Source organism: Orcinus orca, chromosome 15 (genome assembly GCF_937001465.1).
Source record: "Orcinus orca chromosome 15, mOrcOrc1.1, whole genome shotgun sequence".
In the NCBI taxonomy this organism is placed as follows: domain Eukaryota; kingdom Metazoa; phylum Chordata; class Mammalia; order Artiodactyla; family Delphinidae; genus Orcinus; species Orcinus orca.
Window position 1 is genome coordinate 8,407,670 of NC_064573.1, and position 21,853 is coordinate 8,429,522.

At 34.2% G+C, this 21,853-nt stretch overlaps 1 protein-coding gene across 3 annotated transcripts in view; it reads right to left on the reverse strand.

Moving 5' to 3' along the window:
* Positions 1–16,522, reverse strand: part of CCDC102B (coiled-coil domain containing 102B) — a 226,467-nt gene extending 209,945 nt beyond the window's left edge. For all 3 annotated transcript variants that reach the window (XM_049698009.1, XM_033406083.2, XM_004279998.3), the window contains exons 1-3: positions 15,910–16,522; positions 14,129–14,349; positions 5,623–5,731 (exon numbers count right to left, since the gene is read on the reverse strand). In XM_049698009.1, coding sequence (XP_049553966.1) covers positions 5,623–5,731; positions 14,129–14,349; positions 15,910–16,515 — 936 coding nt within the window. In that variant the 5' untranslated portion in view covers positions 16,516–16,522. The remainder of the gene's footprint in view (positions 1–5,622; positions 5,732–14,128; positions 14,350–15,909) is intronic.
* Positions 16,523–21,853: the final 5,331 nt, after the last annotated feature.

Genomic DNA, 21,853 nt, shown 5'->3' on the forward strand with positions numbered 1-21,853 from the left:
GAATTCTAATATGGTATTTTATCAGCCTCACTCTTTGTCCTGATAAGCTAATTTATATCTGGCAAAGAACAAGCTAAACAGATTTTCATGATGGATAGGATGTTAGGGGCGAAGGTTCACTCCAGTGCCCTGGAAAATCTAAAATCTTCAGGGATGTAGAGCAGTAGCCTCATCAGGTAATAAAAGGCTTGACATGCACACACTGCTTTATTTAAATTAAAATGCCTTTCCATGAAAAAAAACTTGAAAGAAATAACTAGCAAAACAAAACAAAAAAGAAAAACTAGGATCTCAACTATTCTCCTTACACTATAGCCATAGCCACCATTCAGGAATACAAGCATATAGAGCTAGATAAAAAAGCTTTGGTCTTCACAAATCATAACCACGTTTAATCAGCACTGCATAGAGGGAAATGAATAAAGCAGACATGACGTATATTATCATGAAATTCAGAGTTCAGTGGGAAAGGCAAATAGAAAGTAAACCAAAAAATAATTGCAGTTGATAAGGTCTTTTAAAAATCTTGTACATTTCTCCGAGGGAAAATAGTAAAGGAAGTTTTTTCGGGAATAAAACCATTCCCTTTTATAAAGTGACATGTAAACTGAAGTTAATGGCAAGATGTGACTGGTGGATGGGAGGTGAAAGGGTTGTTGTGTGACTGTTTCGATGAAAAAAAAAAACAGCCTGAAACAGAAAATATAAACATAAACACAAACACACACACACATATAAGGCAATGAGTACTCGCTTGTGAATAAGTGAAACAATGTACAGCACTCCCGGCCGGGTCCATACAAACCGTCCTCACGTGACCCCCACCCCCATTCTCTCCTGTGTCTAATCTCTGGTCTTATGCAGACTGTCCAGCTAAATGACCTCTGAGAGCTCAGGGCACAGCAGAGTCAGTGACAGAAGGAGAAGGCTGGACTCCAAACACAGGTAGGGAATGTATATCCATCAAAAATAGTTCACTGCTGGGTACTGTCTGCTGGAATTTGGGGCATTGCCTTTTAGAGCAGTTGGAGCGGAAAGAGGGGTATTATTACCGGGCACCCACTACACTGTCAACATCAGGTGGCTTAGCCAGCTGGACCTGGATAGCGGGAAGTCACTGAAGTGCTTTTATGATCCAGTTTTCGTTTTGAGAGCTATCACCCTGCTTGCTGGGTGGACAAGTGAATAGGTCAACAGTGCTGGGCAAGGGACACAGAGGAGAGGGCAAGAGGAGGAGACAGGATGGCTCCAGCTGGGTGAGGGGAGGGGAGGAGTTAGAACTGACAACAGACATTAATGTTCTGGGTCATTTCTAGGGAGTATTTCCTTTAAGCCACAAAAATAGCAATATGAGACAGCTTTGAAATTAGCTTCGAGCTAACAACTGTACTCATACTCTACCATATACCTATTTCAATTAAGTATCTTCAAGGACCCTCTCTTTATGTGAGCAGAGTAGCTCCCACTTGACACAACCTTTTTTAACGTGAAGGTGTCAGTATAGAATTTTAGCTACAGATAACTCATAATTCTAACCTTCTATTTCCCTCAAATTAGAAAGGTGTTTTGAGGTGTTTCAGATAAGGCTTCAATGTCAGCTATTAGTACCATAAAGAGGTCCCATGAAGCCTGTGTCTCCCTAAGTACTTCATATAAATATTTATAAAATATTTATAAAATATTCGTAAAGGAACACTGTAAATTATAAACTACTAGAAATGTCGCTATTATCACAAAAAGGTAAAAGATTTCTAAATAAAATCCTTAAAAAGATACCAGGTAAAAACGCAAAATTTTCAAAGGAAGATTAAAAAGTTACAATTTCATTTTTTTAGCTTGAGACCAATTTTAAAATGCTAGCAGTTTTCTCCACATATGGTAAAAAAAAAATCTTCCATTATGAAAAGAATCAGTCATTTATTGTTAAAGCAAGGTACCATACTTATTTGTAATCAATGTTACTTATCTGAATATTTGATTCTCTAGATCATGAGATTTCATAAAACTTGTCATTACAGCACTCTTGGAATTCATAATCTAATTCCAAATTAGTATTTACAGACGTGCAGAGGAAAAGCTGACTAAGTATTAGATTCAGCATGGGAACAGCATTTTGAATATAACCATCTCCGCCGCTCATCATCTTGGTTGCATTTTAAATACTTATTCGATTTTACAATTAAATTCTCATATTTACTCTTCTCTAAATGTCAGTAATTTAAGAAAGATCTCCCTCTAAAGCACACCAGACTTCCAAATACATTTTTAAAAATTCTGGTCTATTAAGCACATCTGTTTCCAGCTCTAAAAATTGCTAAATTTTCCAGCAGCCAGTTTTTAGCCAGGCATGTATTTGTTTGTAAGTTTCATGCATCTAAAAAAGAATTACACGGTATTCAAAAATTTTCATAGATGAAGAGCTACAGTGAAAGAAAAGGTCATTTATCAGAATTGTTGAGAAGTGGAATAAGAAAGGAGAATTCATGTGAAGGTCCAGAGGATGTATCATAATAACTTTTTCTGATTGTCAATCAACTTATGGGAATTTAAAATATTTTACACTTTAATTACTGTACAATGACCTTTCTAAATGTACCGTAAGATTATTGTTCTCTTATAATCTATTATAAAACAATTAAACAAAGGATATATAAAAATTACATGCGACTAAGTATTTTTATTTATTGTCTAAAAATTTTTTTAAACATTCCAAAATGTTTTATAAAAATAACTTAAATATATGTTTATGCCACATGACTTCCAAAGGCTCTATGAATATCATAAACCCCCTTTAGGAAGTGGAAAGAAATATTTTTTAAAAATAATCCCATATAAATAATTCAAACATTTTTTAAATCTCTGTTAAATTAACTTTCCATCATCTACAATAAAAACTCTTCCTTTCATTCATTGTCACTTTTCTTCAAAGTTCAAAGTTGTAGTTCATCTAACTGAAACATACATTCAAAAGTTTAAATATTTAAACAAATTTTCCATAACAGTCTTGAAGTTTCCTTTGTTCCAAAAGCCCTATTATTATTATTTTATTTATTTATTTATTATTATTTTATTTATTTATTTATTTATTTATTTATGGTACGCGGGCCTCTCACTGTTGTGGCCTCTCCCGTTGCGGAGCACAGGCTCTGGACGCGCAGGCTCAGCACGCGCAGGCTCAGCAGCCATGGCTCACGGGCCCAGCCGCTCTGCAGCATGTGGGATCTTCCCCAACAGGGGCACGAACCCGTGTCCCCTGAAGCGGCAGGCGGACTCTCAACCACTGCGCCACCAGGGAAGCCCCTAAAAGCCCTATCATTTTATCTAGTAGAAGGGTCACATATGTATTAATATATACTTCTGTATGGGTGTCAAAATATAGACCCAATTTACACTGTAAAATGCTATGTTGATTTTATTTTTTCTCATCTATAAAGCTTTCTTAAGCAATTTAAAGTAGACATTTTCCAATTTGATACTCCAAAATATCATCTTTGAATAGAAAACATTAAACATTTTAAAATATACATATCATTTTGTAAACCAACTGAAAACCATGACTTTTTTCAAAAGCAGCTGCTTTCAAAATGTTAAATTGATGTTATCAAGTCTGCACTGCCCATTAGTGGCAAGAGATTGTAAATGCATGATTTTAATTAAATTGAAGACCAGTTCTATCTTAAATATTAGTTTTCTCGATCAAATTAAAACTCGTTATAAGACAAACACACCTACACTGTAAGCATAACACGGTTTTTGTGTTATGAGATATTGTTCCTGTAGAACATTAGTTTACTGTCAGTGCTCACACCCAGAGACCACGTTCAGTTAGGTACCTGTGAATATAAATATGATGAATCCATCACAAATGCATGTGTGTGTTCACGCATACACTACATACATGCCCACAGTGTAAGCTGGAAACAAAAACACTCTGACAATATAACATGAACTTATAAAGCAGAAATAAACTTTATCTAGCTTGTTAGCTTTGTTTAAATTACCCCTCATTGAGAAATATTCCCAAACTAACCTTCTGTGGTTCTCACTGAAATTACCTTCTGTTAATAAATGATTTTTAGGCAGGAGATATTTGTTTAAGGGTATTAGGAAACTCTCTCCCTCTTTTCATTTGCTGACTTTGTTTCTTGTATGTTTTCAATGTAGATGTCATTTTTCAATTCTAGCTATGGAATGGAGAGAATATAAGGTGAAAGGAGAGGGGAAGCAGCTCCCTTTGAGCAAAATACTCAACAGTTTCTTAAAGCTGAGGAACAGCTTCTTTTTCTTTTGGCCTGTGCTGTGGGCCATGCAGGATCTTAGTTCCCCGACCAGGGATCAAACCTGTGTCCCTGAAGTCTAAGCATGGAGACTTAACCACTGGACTGCCAGGGAAGTTCCCCCCACCCCTTCTCTTGGAAAACATTCTTTTATTTTTATTTTATTTATTTATATGTTTGGCTGTGCCACGGGGCATGCAGGATCTCAGTTCTTCAACCAGGGATCCAACCCATGTCTCCTGCAATGGAAGCATAGAGTCTTAACCACTGGACCGCCAGGGAAGTCCCTCCCTCTTTTCAAATCTCAGTGGTCCGCAGGGTTGACATAGTCGACTAGTTCTGAACCTCTGCATGATGATTACTATGCTCTATGAACATCAGGATGCCTGCATGTGACCCATAAATAAGGCAAGTGCTGGCAACTAAGGTTCTTGAATATTCCCTCATGGGATTTCTGCAAACTTGAGTCAATGACTCTACACTTTATCACTTGCTGGAAACAAAGCTGAAACAACATTCGTATGGAATTTCATAAACAAAGAGGAATACTGCTTCCCACTTTTTAAACAACTGATGGAGGAGTGCTTTAGACTAAGGCATGATTACATAACTGATTTCGATATGCAGCTTCTTTCGACAGCTGTCAACACATGTACAGTTTGTGTGTGTGTATATATATATGTATGTATGTAGCACACAGATGAACTAAATGCTAACTCATTGGGGAGCATTTAGCTTGTCATTATTTTTGCTCAGTATTTTTCTTTGATTTGCTTTGCTCGTTATTCTATCCCACATACTTACCTAGCATAGTGCTTTAGTACACAAAATACACACAATTAATATTATTTAAATAATGAATATTAATAAATCATGGAAAGTGTTCATGACAGCATTTTATTGATGAAAATGCAAAGGAAATGTATAAAGGCTAATGGCTGATTCTGAGTAACTATAATGCCAATGTGAAAAGAACCTAAATACACTTAAGATAAATTAATATTTTCAGAATGCTTTATAAAAGAGTAAGATAAAGTTGTTTATTATAGATGTTATGATATGATGGCATCTTAGGCTGTCCGTCCCCTCACATGTGCCTGGAATGGATAGCTAATTGTGTCATGTGGGTGATCATTAAAAATATGTGTTATTTAGAACAAGATTTCTTATGGCTTGAGTTTGACTGAGTCCACTATTAATATGTGAGTTCAAATATTCCTTTTATAGAGGGAATTCAATCTTTTAACCTCCTTTCCTCTTGTCTACTCAGTCTTCTGCCCACCAGGTTACACATTGAAACAGAGAAAACAGTCAGTTGCTTCCTTTCCATCACACGTCTCCCTACCTCTTTCAGACTTTTTGCCTTTGATTCTTTCAGTTCTTCATACTTCCATTTCCACACAGACAAAGCTGACTCCAGCCGTTCTATTTCTTTTTCCAAAGATGAGCGCATTCTAAATAGAGAATTAAAAGCAAAATAGACTTACAATTTTAAAATAATTTTAAGAATGCATTCAATTTTAGATTTTCCATTTTCCTAATTTTTTATATTCGTATATGATCATTGTCATGACAGAAAACTTTTTTCAGCTTATTAAAAATATTGAATAAAAGTTGGTTTACAGTAGTTTAAACACATTTAATTCGGCTTTGCCAGTATTAAAATAATTGGCTTTCTGCCTGCTGTCTCCTGAATTATTCATTCATTTCTTTCAATGCTTCTTATTCATATTGTTTCCTTACATGGGAGGATATATATATATATGTTTCTAATTTTAACATGGTTTTTATCCAACTTCATATCGTGCCTGTATATGAATGAAGAATTCTTTGATATGACAGAGAATACCAAGGAGCCCACATAACCATTTAAGAAATCAGTCATTTATTGGAGATATAAAAATACTTTTTAAATATCTGCAATTCTGTTTTAATAAAGCAGTTTCACTGGGATCTCTATTTAAATTATTTAAAATAATTGAAATTAATTTCTCTATTGTAGAATAAGTGACAGAACTTGGATGAAAATCTTTAATCCTTTAATATCTCATCACTGATTTATTTTTTCCATGCCCACACATCTATTAGAGTGAGTCACTGAAAATAATTGTTTATTTCTAGTGGTAACTAGCATATATCCACCTTTGCAAATGGTCAGTCCTCATCTCTGTGGTAGATTATTGTTAAAAATACTCATTCTCTTTCCTCTCCTTCCATGGACAGAGTTTCTTTTCCCATCCCTGGATTCTAGGCTTTGACAATGCGATATTATCTGATGTGACAGATTACAGAAATTTGAAAAGAATTTGCGTGATTAGGCTTCTTTTATCCCTCAGCCTTCACTGTGAAAAGAGTCTCCCCCTACCCCCCGCGGGAACTGCTGTCCCCAAATAAACATATGAAGCAGATCTGACCTCAACCTTACCAAGGAGCCAAGCCCAGCTGGTCCAGTGGAGGTCAGCTGACCTTGCATCCAGCCAGGCAAAATACTTTGTTGTCTTAAGCTACTGAATTATTATTATTATTTTATGCAGCAAAAGATAGCTGATACAGGAAATGATATTTAAAAGGGGATGCTGCAACAACAAAAATGAAAAATATGTAGACCTAATTTAGGGGTCATGTGGTGGACAGGGGCTGAAAAGAAAACATAACAAGCCAGAAAAATAGTGATACATGTTATATAGTGGTGAAACACAAGATGTAATTGTCACTTGCTGTGCCTTGGACATAGAACATGTGCCTGACATTACCAATGGGATGCTATTGGGCACGATGTGGCCAAAGACTTAAAAAGTGTTTGTGTAACTGGGCTTACTCACTTACATTTTGGCCATGACTATGAGAAATACATATCTGTGCAGGCCCACTGCTCCCAGGGGAAGATAAGAGCCATGAATCACAGCTGAGTTTTCCCTGCAGAGCCCTGTCCAGATTAACCAACCTCCAGTGGCTCACAGACTCCAACTAAATAACTTCTGATTGTTACATGCCTCTAAGATTCTGTAGTTGTTAGTTACAGTCTTACTGTATTTATAATTAGCTAATACACACACAGATCTATTTCAGTGATAACGCTGCTAGAAAGATCTTGGGACATAGTCACAGAGCTAGAAGATGCGTCCAGAATCAAAATTGAATGCCATTTCCTTATTTATAAGAAATATGAATCTTCTAGGTAGCAATAGTGTGAAAAGAATTCAGAATAGAATTAGGCCATAAATATATTAGTTTAATCCAATCGATGCATAAGCAGCCCATTAAGGGGTTACATAATAATATTTGCATGAATCAAGCCATAAAATTGAAAGAGGATAATAAAAGAATTTGTTACAGCTTAACTTCACCTCAAAAGACTTAAGTTGCAAAAGACACCAGCACTATTTATAGGACTCTAATTTGGAATCCCTTATTAACACAGTACATATATTACAATGAACAAAGAAAAAGGCTCAGTACACTCTTCAGAACACTCCTACGGATGTCCACAGGTCCAGATTAACAACTGCAGCCAAAAATTCTGATAGATAAGTAAATTTAGCCAGCTGGTGACACCCCAGTTGCTTACCATGATACGATATTTGCTCTTAGTGACTGTGTTTGAGATTTTAAGAATAGGATTAAATATAGAAATTGGGAACAAATTGCCAAATAGTAACATTTTGTGTTAAATATAGAAAAAATACATAAAAGCCATTGTATATTAAAATATGTTATGTATTTGGCATTCAGGTTTTAAAGTTTTAGATAAGGTATTTTTGAATATTTAAAAGAAATTGAGTATTGACTTTAACCTGTAAATTTAAGTTGAAAAATATAATAAAATTGTATTGTTTGTGACTTCATTGAAATACTTAAGAATCACCATATTTATAATTTTAATTTATTAGAATTACATGAGTAGAACATGACAATGTTTTCATCAGTGAAAGGACTATCTTAAATTAACAAAATAATTTTATTAAAGGATATTGATCAAATACATTTGTGTAATGAAGCATACATTGAGAACATTTTCTCAAAATTAATTTTGAGAATTATTTATAAATAGATTAATATAAAAATTATACTTGAAAATTTGAGAAAAGTTTACATTTTTAAATTTACAAATTCAAAATTATACATGTTGAGAAATCAGTGTCAGCTTTTAACATTACACTCTAATAAATCAAATGATAATGTTAGCAAAAAAGCTCATATTAACATAAAAATGATTTATAATTACTGTAGAGTAAATGTTGATCCTCGAAATTGTCATCAGAATTACTGTGGCAACTATGCCCTCAGGGGTTTTATAAGAAGTTCAAGAAGAACATTGCAAATTATATTAAACTTTTAGTTACATATAAGTATAGATACAGTCTAAAGATATAATTATATGTAGAATACATCTAGACTAAGTATTCAAGGCCAGTTCATGAAATAAGAATAATTTTGAAAAGCATATTAACATGAATAGTTAACCATTTGTATTCTTTATTTAAGGCAGATTAGTCACATTTAAAATATAGCATTATTTCTCTCTTTAAGTATGTATCTTAAATAAAATAACTGATATTTATTAGTTTAGTGAAAGAAAATTATGTATTTCATTCTGTAAAATGGTACAATTTAGAGAAGTGAGAGAACAGGCAATTCATAAAAATTTATTTAATAGCAGTGTGATGCTTGGGTGTTTTTCAGCATAGCTTTATAAAAAAAATTGTGACTATTTGTTTCAAGCATTAGGACATAAAGACTGTGCACACTTAAATTTATGCAGCAGAGGGCACTCTTTAAATCCTTAATTTTCTGGCCTAATCAATTTATTCTCCATTTTAGAGAGATTTTCAAAATTGATTAATTATACTTACATTTATAATTGAAGTTTAAACTATCATCATATTGTTTGAACTACAAGAAGGCAAATTAAAAAAAACCTAATTTACTCTAAAGGATATTGCATATTTTATGCACAGATTCTTTAAAAAAAATTACTAAGACAAAGCTCAGAAAAAATATAGTATTTTAATATGATGATATAAACTTTTAAAAATCAGATTGCTAAAATGTATAATATTTGCAGGATCTAAAAAGTAGTGTATGAACCAAAATGATTTTTATGAAAAGATATGATTATATTTCTATGCAATCTTTTGAAACTTTGTTAATCATCCCATAATGATCCCATAATAAATGGGCATAAATTTTAAACATCTAGACAGGAAGATTAATCAAAATTTTTTTCAGAGATAAAAATTCCTAAACATTACTTTCTGGTAATAAATATTAATCATTTTTGAACTGTGTGAAATTTCATTGTAAAATATCTAGTCAGTATTTTCTTAGAGGTCTATTAATGTTAAATTTTTTTGCCAAACAAAAATAATTAATTTGTAATAACATCTAGATATCCATGTTTTCATTAGTCTAAAATTTAGAGTTAGTATTAAATGATGAATAACAAAATTTTTTACAAGTATACTTTAAATAAGCAACCTATTTATCATTTCATGATTTCGCTATTTATAACTACATATTTCAGCAGTAACATCTTTCAATATCTTTCATTTTCATCACCTTTCAGCATTTTCAGCAAATAGCCAAAGCCATATATAGTTAATTTAATTAGAAAAGAGATGACTTTAAAGGATACTGTTAAGCTCAGAGACACCCAGGAGGACAAGAGACCAAGGCTTGGACAAGGCTATGCAGCCAGGAACAAGACCCGTCTCATGTCACAGAACCGGCCCAATGAAGACCCCACTGCCTGTTGCCTGTACACTCTCCTGATACCAATTATGTGTCCAACAAACAAATATACTCAAAATAGCTAATTTAAATAGAAGACATTAATAGCACAAAGAATCTCTGGGAGAGCCAGTGAAGCAAATTGGGAACCTGCAGTCAGAAATACCAAAGATAAAGCCATAGAAATCTTCCCATCAGCACTTTCTTGGGGCCACCATTTAGATACAGACATCACAGCATGACCTCAACATCCCCTCAACTCGAGTCGTGGGATGATGTCACCAGAGATTTGAGGCTGCTGCTGCCTCTGAAAACAAGACATAGCTACTGCCACTGCCTTCTCCCCTCACCAGGATGGATGCTGGTGCTCTCATCTCCTTGGAGGATTAATTTATGCTAAAACAACTAGGTGGCTACATTTAATAGCTGTTCCTATGTCAACCGTCTGCACCTTAGCTGCAAAGGAGACTGAGGTAGAGAATTACTAGTGCTTTTATTGTCTACACAGAGAGATAGACTCTCTCATTAGGTACAGGACTGCCCAAACACAAACATACTTTAGAGTAAAAAAGAAATTGTAAAAATACACAAAAATTAACTTGAAATCGATTAAAGACCTTAATTTAAGACCTGAAATGTAAAACACCTGGAAGAAAACATAAGGGGAAAGCTCCTGAATATTAGTAATGGCAGAGATTATTTTGATTCTACATCAAAAGCACAGGTACCAAAAACGCAAAAATAAATAAGTGGGACTATAGCAAACTAGAAAGCTTCTGCACAGCAAAAGAAACAATTGACAAGATGAAAAGATAACCTATGGAATGGAGGAATTATTTGCACACCACACTGGGGTTAATATCCAAAATATATAAAAGGAACTCATACAACTCAGTAGCAAAAAAAAAAAGAAAGATGAATGTACAGTATGATGACTATAGTGAACAACATGGTACTGTATACTTGACATTTGCTAAGAGAGTAGATCATAAGTGTTCTAACCACATGCAAAAATAATAACTATGTGAAGTGATGGGTATGTTAATTAGCTTGATTATGGTAATCATTTCCAAGTATGTATATGCATCAAAACATCATGTTGTATACCTTAAATATATACAAATTTTATTTGTCAGTTATAAGCTTACTGTATAGCCCATTAGTAACAGTGAATAAATAAGTAAAGTAGATCTGACTTTCTATTCTTTAACAATATTACATTAAATAATATTAACCAGACTTGCATGCAATTTTTTCATTGTCTTGAGGAATATTCACAACCAGATATATAGATTTCTTTCTCATGCTAATCATTGGAGCATTTTCAGTTGGCTGTACTATCTCACCAAGATTTAAAATCTCATTTTATTGAGAAAAAAAACATAACATTTAATGAAGCAAAGAAAAATAATTGAAGCATACTGCTCTTCTTATATAGAAAACAAATTAAGGAAATAAAATTGAAAGGGCGATTAAAGCTCACATTGACAGAAAGCTAACATTTTGTAAGGGATGCAGGTGCCATCTGCAGTTTAACTTTAGAACTAATTCTAAAGGCTGAAACAGCACATCAAAATATTTTACCTCACCATGTCTCTTACTTAAGATGTAATATTGCCAAAATTCCTCTTCCTAAATGCTTAGGTACACCTAGCTCTGTACGAGGATCAGTCTTCCTGCCCTCATCTCAAATTTCCTACCTGGGAAGGTCGGTTTTTTTAAGAGATCAGAAATATACAAATTCTCATTACATGAGCAGCTTCCAGATACTGGGTAATTATTCATCAAACTGAACAGTATGAATAATACAAATAATAGATAAACTTTAGTGTTTTAGATGAGGGGGTTCTAGTCAGTCAATGGTGGAAATGATTCCCTGAGTTCTCTAGGTTGATTCCTGTGCTCTAGTCAAGAGAAGTTTCCCACTAGCTGGGAACATAGGAAAAATTACATTCACATCTTCTCAACTCCAGCCACCCACTCACTGAGATTCCAGGAGGAAGGATTTAAAAGATTAGACAGATTTATAGTAAAAGTATATACTGTATCCTTGGGAAACATTCTCTTGTGATAGAAAAAAAGGCTTTGCCATGGCCTCATGTGGATTGCAGGCTAATGTTAATTCATGGACATATCACACCCGTGGGACTGCTTCTTAAAGAGGAGAGTGAGGAAGCAAAATGGAATCAAAGGCCCCGTTTCCCCCTTATTCTCCAGCCTGCCTTTTGTTTATATGCTGAATTTGCTGAGAACTGGGGGACTTACTTAATACTGTGGGGATTGTTCATTTATTCCAAGGAAGTCAGATATATATGTACATGTGTACAAGTGAGAGTGTAAAGACACACATGTGTATCATTAAAACTGGTACTTTGGGGAGTTTACATGCAGGAAACAGCATTTTCACATTGCTCCTATTATGTTATGTAGGTGAAGTAGCATTGTGAGTGGGTTGGAGAGAAGTCTATAACCACTAAAAAGTTAAATCCTTCAAGAAATGAAGCCCAGAGGTTAGAACTTGACTGAGACCTGTAGTTCCAGAGAAGATTAATTGTTAATATGGGTGCAGGCGTTCAATTTTATTCTCTTTTCTACTAAGGTTGATTGCCTCTGTTAGGAATTTACAATTGATGGTAGAATAATAAATATTTATTCTCTACACAGATACTTGTATTATCACAATCTGTGCATGTGGTGAGGTATAGGCAAAGAATCTGAAAAAGGGAATTAGTGGTAGGAATAAATTTCAGAGGACTTGTGGCTGACAGAAAAGGATGGGCAGATAAAGAGCTTGTAGTACTGGTGAAAGGTTTGCGTGCATATTTATCACTGTTTCAATCCATGTAAACCAGGGAAATTAAAACCATTATATAATATATAATTATATTCATACTTAGTGATAATATACATCACTCCCAGTTTTTTTTTTTTTTTATTCTGCCCATTCAGAGTCTTATAACTAAAGAGATGGAAAAATAATTATTTTCAGATTTGGGGAACACATTTTAAAGTACATCAAATATTCCACTTATTAGTTTCTAGGGTGATCATGAGGGAACAACAACAAAAAAACTCATATTGAGTAATTCATATTAGTGGCCACTTTCCCAGACATTGTGTTTGATCCTCATAAGAATCCAGTGAAGAGGGAAGAAGTGATGCTATGTGACTTTTAAAGCCAGGTCATTAAAATACCATTTATTTCTCTCTGTGCTTGACAGATGTTCACTTTCAACCAAGCCATTATGCCGTGTGTTAGCCAAGTGGCCACACAGATAGGCTATATACAGATGTTCCAACTGAGATCCCAGATGAGAAAAAAGATCAGCTGGCAGATATGGGAGTAAGTGAGATTTCAGATAATTCTACACTGCCCCCCACACCTAAAGTCACCCTCGGCCTTGGAGCCATCCCAGCTGAGGTCACATGTAGCAACAGATGAGCTGTCCATAGAAATCCATGCTCAAGATTCATGAACAGAATACGTGGTGATTGTTGTCTCAATAATAATCATCATTTGCGAACTTGTTATAAAACAATAGATCATTGGAACACAGGTATCACTGTCCATATTTTTACAAAGTTGACAATAGCACACCCTTTACTAACCCAATATTGTATAGCTAGAGTATGTCAGAAGCAAGATGAATGTCCAGGTGATTTAATCAAGTCTAATTCTCCTTCCTCTCTACTATAAATGGTCAATGAATAAAGCATCTTTTTCTATAATCAGTACCTCACAAAATTGTGAGTTTTCCCTTATGAATATTAACATATCTATTCATTTTTATTGACTCACTGAAATCTATGAATGCTGTAAAAGTTAGATAATACACAGGTTATTTTAATCATAAACATTAATAATTCAAATATAATGAGGGTGATCTACCAGAGAAGATGAGAACAAGGTTATGATAAAAAATGATAAAAATGAACCTGTTATAACTTATTTTTCAAAATTCAAAAACTGAATATAAAATTCAAACTCATTTTTCAAATATTAGTACTTAATGACTAGTCATAGGTAAAATACATTAGCAGATGACTAGTTTAAGAGACTTAACAATTTTAAGAAGTTTGAAAAACAGACTTGGTTAAGGAAGACAATAATTAGTACTTACTCTCTTTCTTTCCATAAGATTTTTTGGAACTCATCCAAATGCACCTGCAAAGCTGAAATTTCAGGAACTCCATTCTCCAGAGGCAGATTTATTGCCTGCAGTCTTAATCCAGGTCTCACTGTACGGTTTTCAGAACCACCATTCTTGAATAAATCAGGACTATCTAGATTGAGTTTCACCTCTTCATTTAATTTTAATGGGTCAATAATCAAACCTTCTTCCTGAAAGAAAAAAAAATACAAAACAATTATTATTGTTGAATTTTAAAATCCAATGTAGAAAAATCATGAAGAAAACATTTTTGAAAGGAAATAAAATGTTACGATTCAGCATCAAATTCATATTTTCATTTATTTATCATTCTCTAATAGTGTTATATGGACAAACTTTAACTTATGTATTTTTAGGCTTTTTTTTCCTTTCAATGTTCTACCATATTCTAATAAAATAAATTTCCCTGTGGTCTCTTAAAATTTTCCATTTACAGTGGAATATGTTATATCTAACATACACTCCATACATCATGAAAAGCTTAACATTTTAGACAGAATTATAGAAAAGCAAGATATTAATTGATTTTATGTTTTTAGAGATGGAATTAAATAGAAAGGGGTAATAATATAAAGGGTAAATAATGCAAACTATTTAAAGAGATAACATGAATTCCTAAAGTTTCCCAAAGTATGTTCCATGAGTTGATAATAATATTTGTCAGATTTAAAAATATATATGGGGGGTGGTTCATCAACAGATAAGTGTATGCATGGCTAGATTAAAGTTTACAAACTTTTGTTATGTGCAGAATGCTCAGAAATTTCAAGATTACAAATATACCAAGAAATTCCAAAAGTGGGTAGTGTGAAGTAGTCCCTAAAGGTATTTCCCTATGGTACCCATTTTACAGGAATTAATTGTGAGGCCAGAGTCCCAAACCTTGGGAAATGTTTTAAACTACTGCATGGATAATTTAAGAGTCGCTTATTAGGGTAAATGGAGAGAAATCTCTCTAAATATCTTCTTTTAACATAAAAAAATGCTGGGGTTTTTCTTTGGCTAAAAATACTAGTAATATCAGTAATATGGACTGAATCGTGTCTTCCCTAAAACCCATATGTTGAAGTCTGCACCCCCCAACCCCCAGTACCTCAGAATGTGACTATAATTGGAGACAGGGTCTTTAAAAAGGCAATTAAGTTAAAATGAGGGTCATCAGGGTGGGCCTAGTGATGGTATCCTTATAAGAAGAGGAGATGCAAACTCATATATATATAGGATGGATAAACAACAAGGTCCTACTGTACAGCACAGGGAACTATATTCAATATCCTGTAATAGAAAATAATATGAAAAACAATATATTTATATGTATAACTGAATCACTTTGCAATACAGTAGAAATTAACATAACATTGTAAATCAACTATACCTCAATAAAATAAATTTTAAAAAAAAAAGAAGAAGAGGAAATTTGGACACAGACACACACAGAGAAAAGGTGATGTGAAGACACAGGGAGAAGACCGCCATCTATAAGCCAAGGAGGAAGGCTTCAGCAGAAACCAGCCCTGCTGACACCTAGATCTCAGACTTGTAGCCTCCAGAATGGTGAGAAAATAAATTTCTGTCGCTAAAGCCACTCAGTCTGGGGTACTTAGTTCTGGCAGCCTAAACAAACAAATACAGTCACCACTGGTTTCGCTATTTTCTCTTCCCTCCCCATTACTATATACAGCATTCAAATATGCACATAACCTCTAGATTCTTCTGGATTTTTTTCTGACCTTACTATTTATGTTCTCCTTGGTAGGATATTCTCTCTTTCCCAAGCACTCTCTGATGGACTCACACGTTTTGGAACCAATTTGAAAGGGGTCTCTCTGTGCATAGGACACTTCTATGAAACTAGGAAGCTTCCGGTCCTGGGTGACTCTAGCTTCCAAGGCCTCTTTTTGATGTGACAAACTTTGCTTTTTTTTCAAGGCACTCAATTCCTTCATGGTCATCTCTAATTTTATTCTGAGTTGTCTTCCTTCCTCCCTGGCGCTGTTCCTTTCAGCTCGAACTTTACTCCACTTTTCTCTCCAGTTGGCCGTGCAGTCTGACCACCATCGCATGGTCTTCTCCATCTGAGCAGCTCTGGCCTTGACCTCCTCCAGTTCCCGCAGGCGAAGTTCTTCACAAATGCCCCAGTCGTTGATGTTGCAGGAATGAGCATGGGAGTTGTGAGCGGCATGAGATTGCAGCGCATGAAGGGGCAAACAGGAGCTACAGGTGTCCCTGCGGGATGAGGCAGGTGCCCCCAGGTCACACGGTGGTTTAACTGATGACTGCTGCATCTGGAAGATTTGTGTTTCTTCAATTAACCGATGAATGGAATCTAAATTCATATTTATCTTTTCAGGCCTAAAAAAAGACAGAGAACATAATTGCATTTGAATTTCCTCTGCAATTATAAAAGCAAGACCGACATTTAAAACAGAAAGTGATAAAAACGATGCATCTTCTCAACATTGTATATTTTTCTTCCCACTGTAAAAATAGAGAAGATTTTATGCATTTGTAATTATCTCAAAGAAACAGAAATCATTCACATTTAATTTTGCCAAACGAATACAAATAAATATATAAAGATGCAACTGGGGATAGCACAGGATGTGATTTTAACAAATCCAATTCTTTTCACGTAATATTTATTGGAACACATATTGTCCATTAACTGCTCAATGGTCCCCTTTTCCCCTGTTAACTAAAGCACAATTTGTTCAGGTGGAAGGCAGAAGCTGTTGATCTCTGGAAGGATAAGCTCCTATTCCAGTCCCAGGGGCTAAATCTTGAGTGGTCTAAATCTTCCATGACAATCCCCATTTAATTCACCATTCACTGGTTTTAAAGCAGCATATGACCTGGTTCTGGCTGATGAGATGTGAGGGGAAGTCTGCTAGAAAAGTTTCCCATCTAGAAAAATGTGAAAACATCAAAATGAGAAACCTTTTTCCTCTGCTTTCTTCCTGCTTGAACAAAGACACGATTCTGGAAGAAGGTAAGTGTAACAGCCACCCTGTAACATTAAAAATGGTGCAACAGATGGATGAAAAGAGCTTGATGTAACAATGGAGCTGCAGCATGAAACAAAGAATCCATACCTCTGGTTTCCTTGCTATGTGAGAATGATTAGCTATATTTATTTAAGCTATATTTATTTAAGCTATATTTATTATATATTTAGCTATATTTAGCTATATTTATTTAAGCTATGATTGTTGAGTTTTCTGTTACTTGGAGTCAAAATGACATCAAAATATTTAGCTATATTTAGCTATATTTATTTAAGCTATGATTGTTGAGTTTTCTGTTACTTGGAGTCAAAATGACATCTAACTGATACATGAATTAATTTCCTACTATGGTTAATATTATGATAAATTCAAAAAATAAAATATGAATAAGACATGGTCTTTATCCTTAAAGATTTTATAGTCCAGTAGATGAGACAAGCACATAAAATTTAAAATACATAATATGCCTATAAAAATACATTTATTTATCAAATTTTTTTAGCATTGTATTATGTGTCAAATCAATGTTAGCTTCCTAGGATATGTACATGGTACTCTGGGGAGAACTGCTAAAGAAGTAATGAGCTGTTTCCTAGAAATTAAGAGGCTTCACAGACAACACTGAACAAAGTCTCAGTAATTTCAAAGCTTTAAAAAGGAATTAAAAACAGCTTTCCATATAAGTAGCAAAGACAAATTAATTGGTAAATGCAAACCTTTGTTATCAGTGTGTACACCCATTACTTTATTCAATATAGCAACATAACCACATTGAGGATTTAGCAAGTGGAACATTTTCTTTAAAATAAATGCTCAAATCATGCAGGTTAATCTAAAATTAATAAAGTTCTGGGCTTCCCTGGTGGCGCAGTGGTTGAGAGTCCGCCTGCCGATGCAGGGGACACGGGTTCGTGCCCTGGTCCGGGAGGATCCCACATGCCGTGGAGCGGCTGGGCCCGTGAGCCATGGCCACTGAGCCTGTGCATTCGGAGCCTGTGCTCTGCACAGGAGAGGCCACAACAGTGAGAGGCCCACGTACCGCAAAAAAATAATAATAATAAAATAAAATAAAATTAATAAAGTTCTGTGGTTGTATAAGATTAGCCATTTTTATTATCAAAGAAGATTTTCTGGTGTAAATAAGCTTAGATAACATTTTGTATTCATGACATTAACTACTCCCTTTTTTTCATTTCCTCTTATATAGTTACAGATCATAAACTGTCTTTTTATGAACCATCTATTTAATCAACTGAAGGGGTTTCATGATACCAATTAAGTTACAAAATAAACTTCTATTCACTGAAAACAAGGCTATATAATATTAAATGCATATCACTTGCAGTTGTAGAAAAAAACACATTTTAATAAGTGTTCTGTAGAGATGCCAAACCAATTCACTCCTTATTATAATACTTATTATAATAATATAGATTTGTGGTTGTAATTATTTTTGTTAGCATTAGTATATGCCCAATCATATTTGAATTAGTGCTGACTTGGAGCAACTGTTCTTTTCATTTACTGTAACTCAGAGAGCAATGATAATATAACTGACCAAACTTCTTGGACCGTTAGTAAACCAAGACCAATATGAAAAAAAAAAAAAGAACAAAAGGTACTCTTAATTAGAAGCATACCAAGTATTATATGTATATATATATTTATATGTATATATTTTTGTATTTATATATATTTCACTATTTAATGAAATATTTCTTTTGGTAGAAATTCCAAAATGAAGACAGAAAATTTATTTCAGCATATTAAAATTAAATTTAACCTTGCCATTTTTCAAAATAAATCAGTATCATAAAATTGTAATGTCTTTTAAAATGTCTAACTTTTATTTCACTAGTGTTTTGAAGACTATAATTAGACTCTGGTACATTGAGATCTTGCCTACCAATTAACTATGTATTTTTTCACATCTGACTAAACAAAATTGAGTTGGGTTTAATTATTTAGTCCTTGAATTTCAATAGTATTTCCTGTTCTAAAGTGTTTCTCAAGCAAGTGTAATGGGGATATTTAATCCTCATGTGTATTTATTAAAGCATTCATTTTCTCTATACATATGTACCTAATCTTCACGTTTTGTTTCAGATGACTATGAAAGTATTTTTCAGTGGTTGTAGCACAAAGCCTTTGATATATAGGAAAATATTTTAATGCTATTGACTCTGGTTTCTTATATTAATTTTTGGATTGTTTTTACCACAAAAAAAAAGGAGTGGGGAGCACAAGGAAACTCTTGGAGGTGATGGACATGTTTATTATCTTGAGCATGGTGATGGTTTCATGGGTGCACACATATGTCCAAGCTCATCAAATTGTATATATTAAATACATGCAGTATTTTATACCAATTACACCTCACTAAAGCTGTTTTTAAAAAGTTCATACAACCAGGCTACCACAATTACTGCAAGTAATTTTGAATGTAGTATATAGCCATATTAATAAAATTTGATGGGTCTACAATATGTAGACTATATTACTAAATGTATTATTTCTTGCCAAAGAGGAGCTTAATGTGTGAGACATTGGGCTCCAGAGTCTATTGGTCCAAGTTCTGACTCTGCCACTTTCTAGGTAGCTGAAAGTAGAAAAACCACATAAATTGCCTTTGACTCATATCCTTATTTGTGAAGGAAAACAGAATCATCATGTACCTCACTGAGTTCTTGTGACCATTAAGTGGGAAAATGCCTACAGATTGACTAGCCAATTCTTCTCAGTGCTATACAAGTCACTAGTATGTCACCTTTGACTATTGTACTATTTAATTTTTTTCAGTATCATTCCTCTCTTTTGAAAGAGAAATGCTGTGCTTAAAAAATAGGGATAGCAACAGATAAATGTGATTTCGAAAAAAGAAAGCTCTGAATTTCATGTAATAAGGGTACAATCTCAATTTTTATATCATATTAATATTATTCAGTACTATTATTATCTCCATCCCAGGTATGAAGAAACTAGGGCTTAGGGTTCTAATGTAGCCAGCCCAAGTCAGACACTAAGAAGGAGTCAACCCACAGAAAACACATTTATGGTTACCAAAGGGGAAAGGGAGGTGGGGGAGGGATATTAGGAGTATGGGATTAACAGATACAAACTACTATACATAACACAGATAAGCAACAAAGATTTACTGTATAAAATACCTTATGATAACTTATAATGGAAAATAATCTGAAAAAAATTATATATATAACTGAATACTTTTCTGTATATCTAAAACTAACTCAATATTGTAAATCAACTATACTTTATTAACAAAAAAATTTTAAAAATAAAAGAAAGGATAAAGAAAAAAGAAGGGGTCAATCCAGTTTGGGAATTGAGGAAATTTGAACCCAGGGCCAATGCCTCTCCGTATCAAAACTCTCCAGCTTCAAAATACCTATTTCCACTGTAGTGAGACCACCTTTTAGATTATTTCATAAATACATTTGACAGAGTCTCATGCTGGATATTTTTACGTTCAGATATCTCCCATTAAATCAAACTACAAGTAGTCAACTGATCCTGACATTGCGTTTTGAGTCAATTCAATCTCCTCCTCATTGCTTAGAGGACCTGCAAGGTCTAGGCTTGTCCATCCCTCCATGCTTCCGCCACCTTGGTGTGTCTGTACCTGGTACAAACCTCACCTCAGTGATCTCCTTTGTGCAATCTGATTGCTATGCAGGTGCACTCTCCCCTCTCTCCACACACCCAGCTCCTCCTGGCTTCCCATTCTTCAGGTAGCAGCTGCTGGGACCTATGCTTGACTCTCCTCCGTCCCCTGGAGGCCCTACATCTGAGGCCCTTCCTCTGGTCTCCTCTGGATAATGAACAAAATAGACATGGCTTCTGCCATCCTGGGACCTTGCTAACTACCAATAGCAACAAATCAAGCTAACACCAATTTTAACTGTCTTTGAAAGAAATAACCAGTGTGTTGTGATTTAACACATACCTATATACTGAGAGAAGTCTCTGTGAAGTGAAGGTATGTGTCTTAACACATACCTATATACTGAGAGAAGTCTCTCTGAAGTGTTATCAGAAGCATGAGGTGGACCAGAAATAAAAGCATTTTTGGCATAAGTTACAATATCAGGGCAGAACAAAATAGGGTCCAAAGGGATTTTTGTTTTATTGTTTATATGTATTGCTTTCCATTAACCTATAGGAAATGAATTTTATATGAAACCCTTCTTAGTTTTTTTCTAAGACACACAGGACCTCTAATGCATATGCAATAATGTTAATAAAAGCCATAGCAAGGAGAAAATAGATTAATACAGATATAAAACATAATGCTAAGGAATAATTACTATAGATATGACACCATACACTGTGATAGAAAGAGAAAAAGAAGGATCAGTTTTTAATATTCAGGAAAGTAAAACATCATGTTGTATTTTAAAATGTGGCCTGTCAAACATGCACAAGTGATTAGTATAAAAACACATGCATTTTGTATGGGTCAATGCAGGAAAATACAATATATTTTAGGAATGTTTTGCAAGAGAACACTAAATATTAAACGTGAAGACTGCAGCTGTGATAGTAAGTGAAATAATTACAATGAATGGCCATATGACATCACATCGATATAGGTCAAGCTTTGCCCACAGTATTTTAAAAATATTATATTTTAAAAATCCATACATGGTGG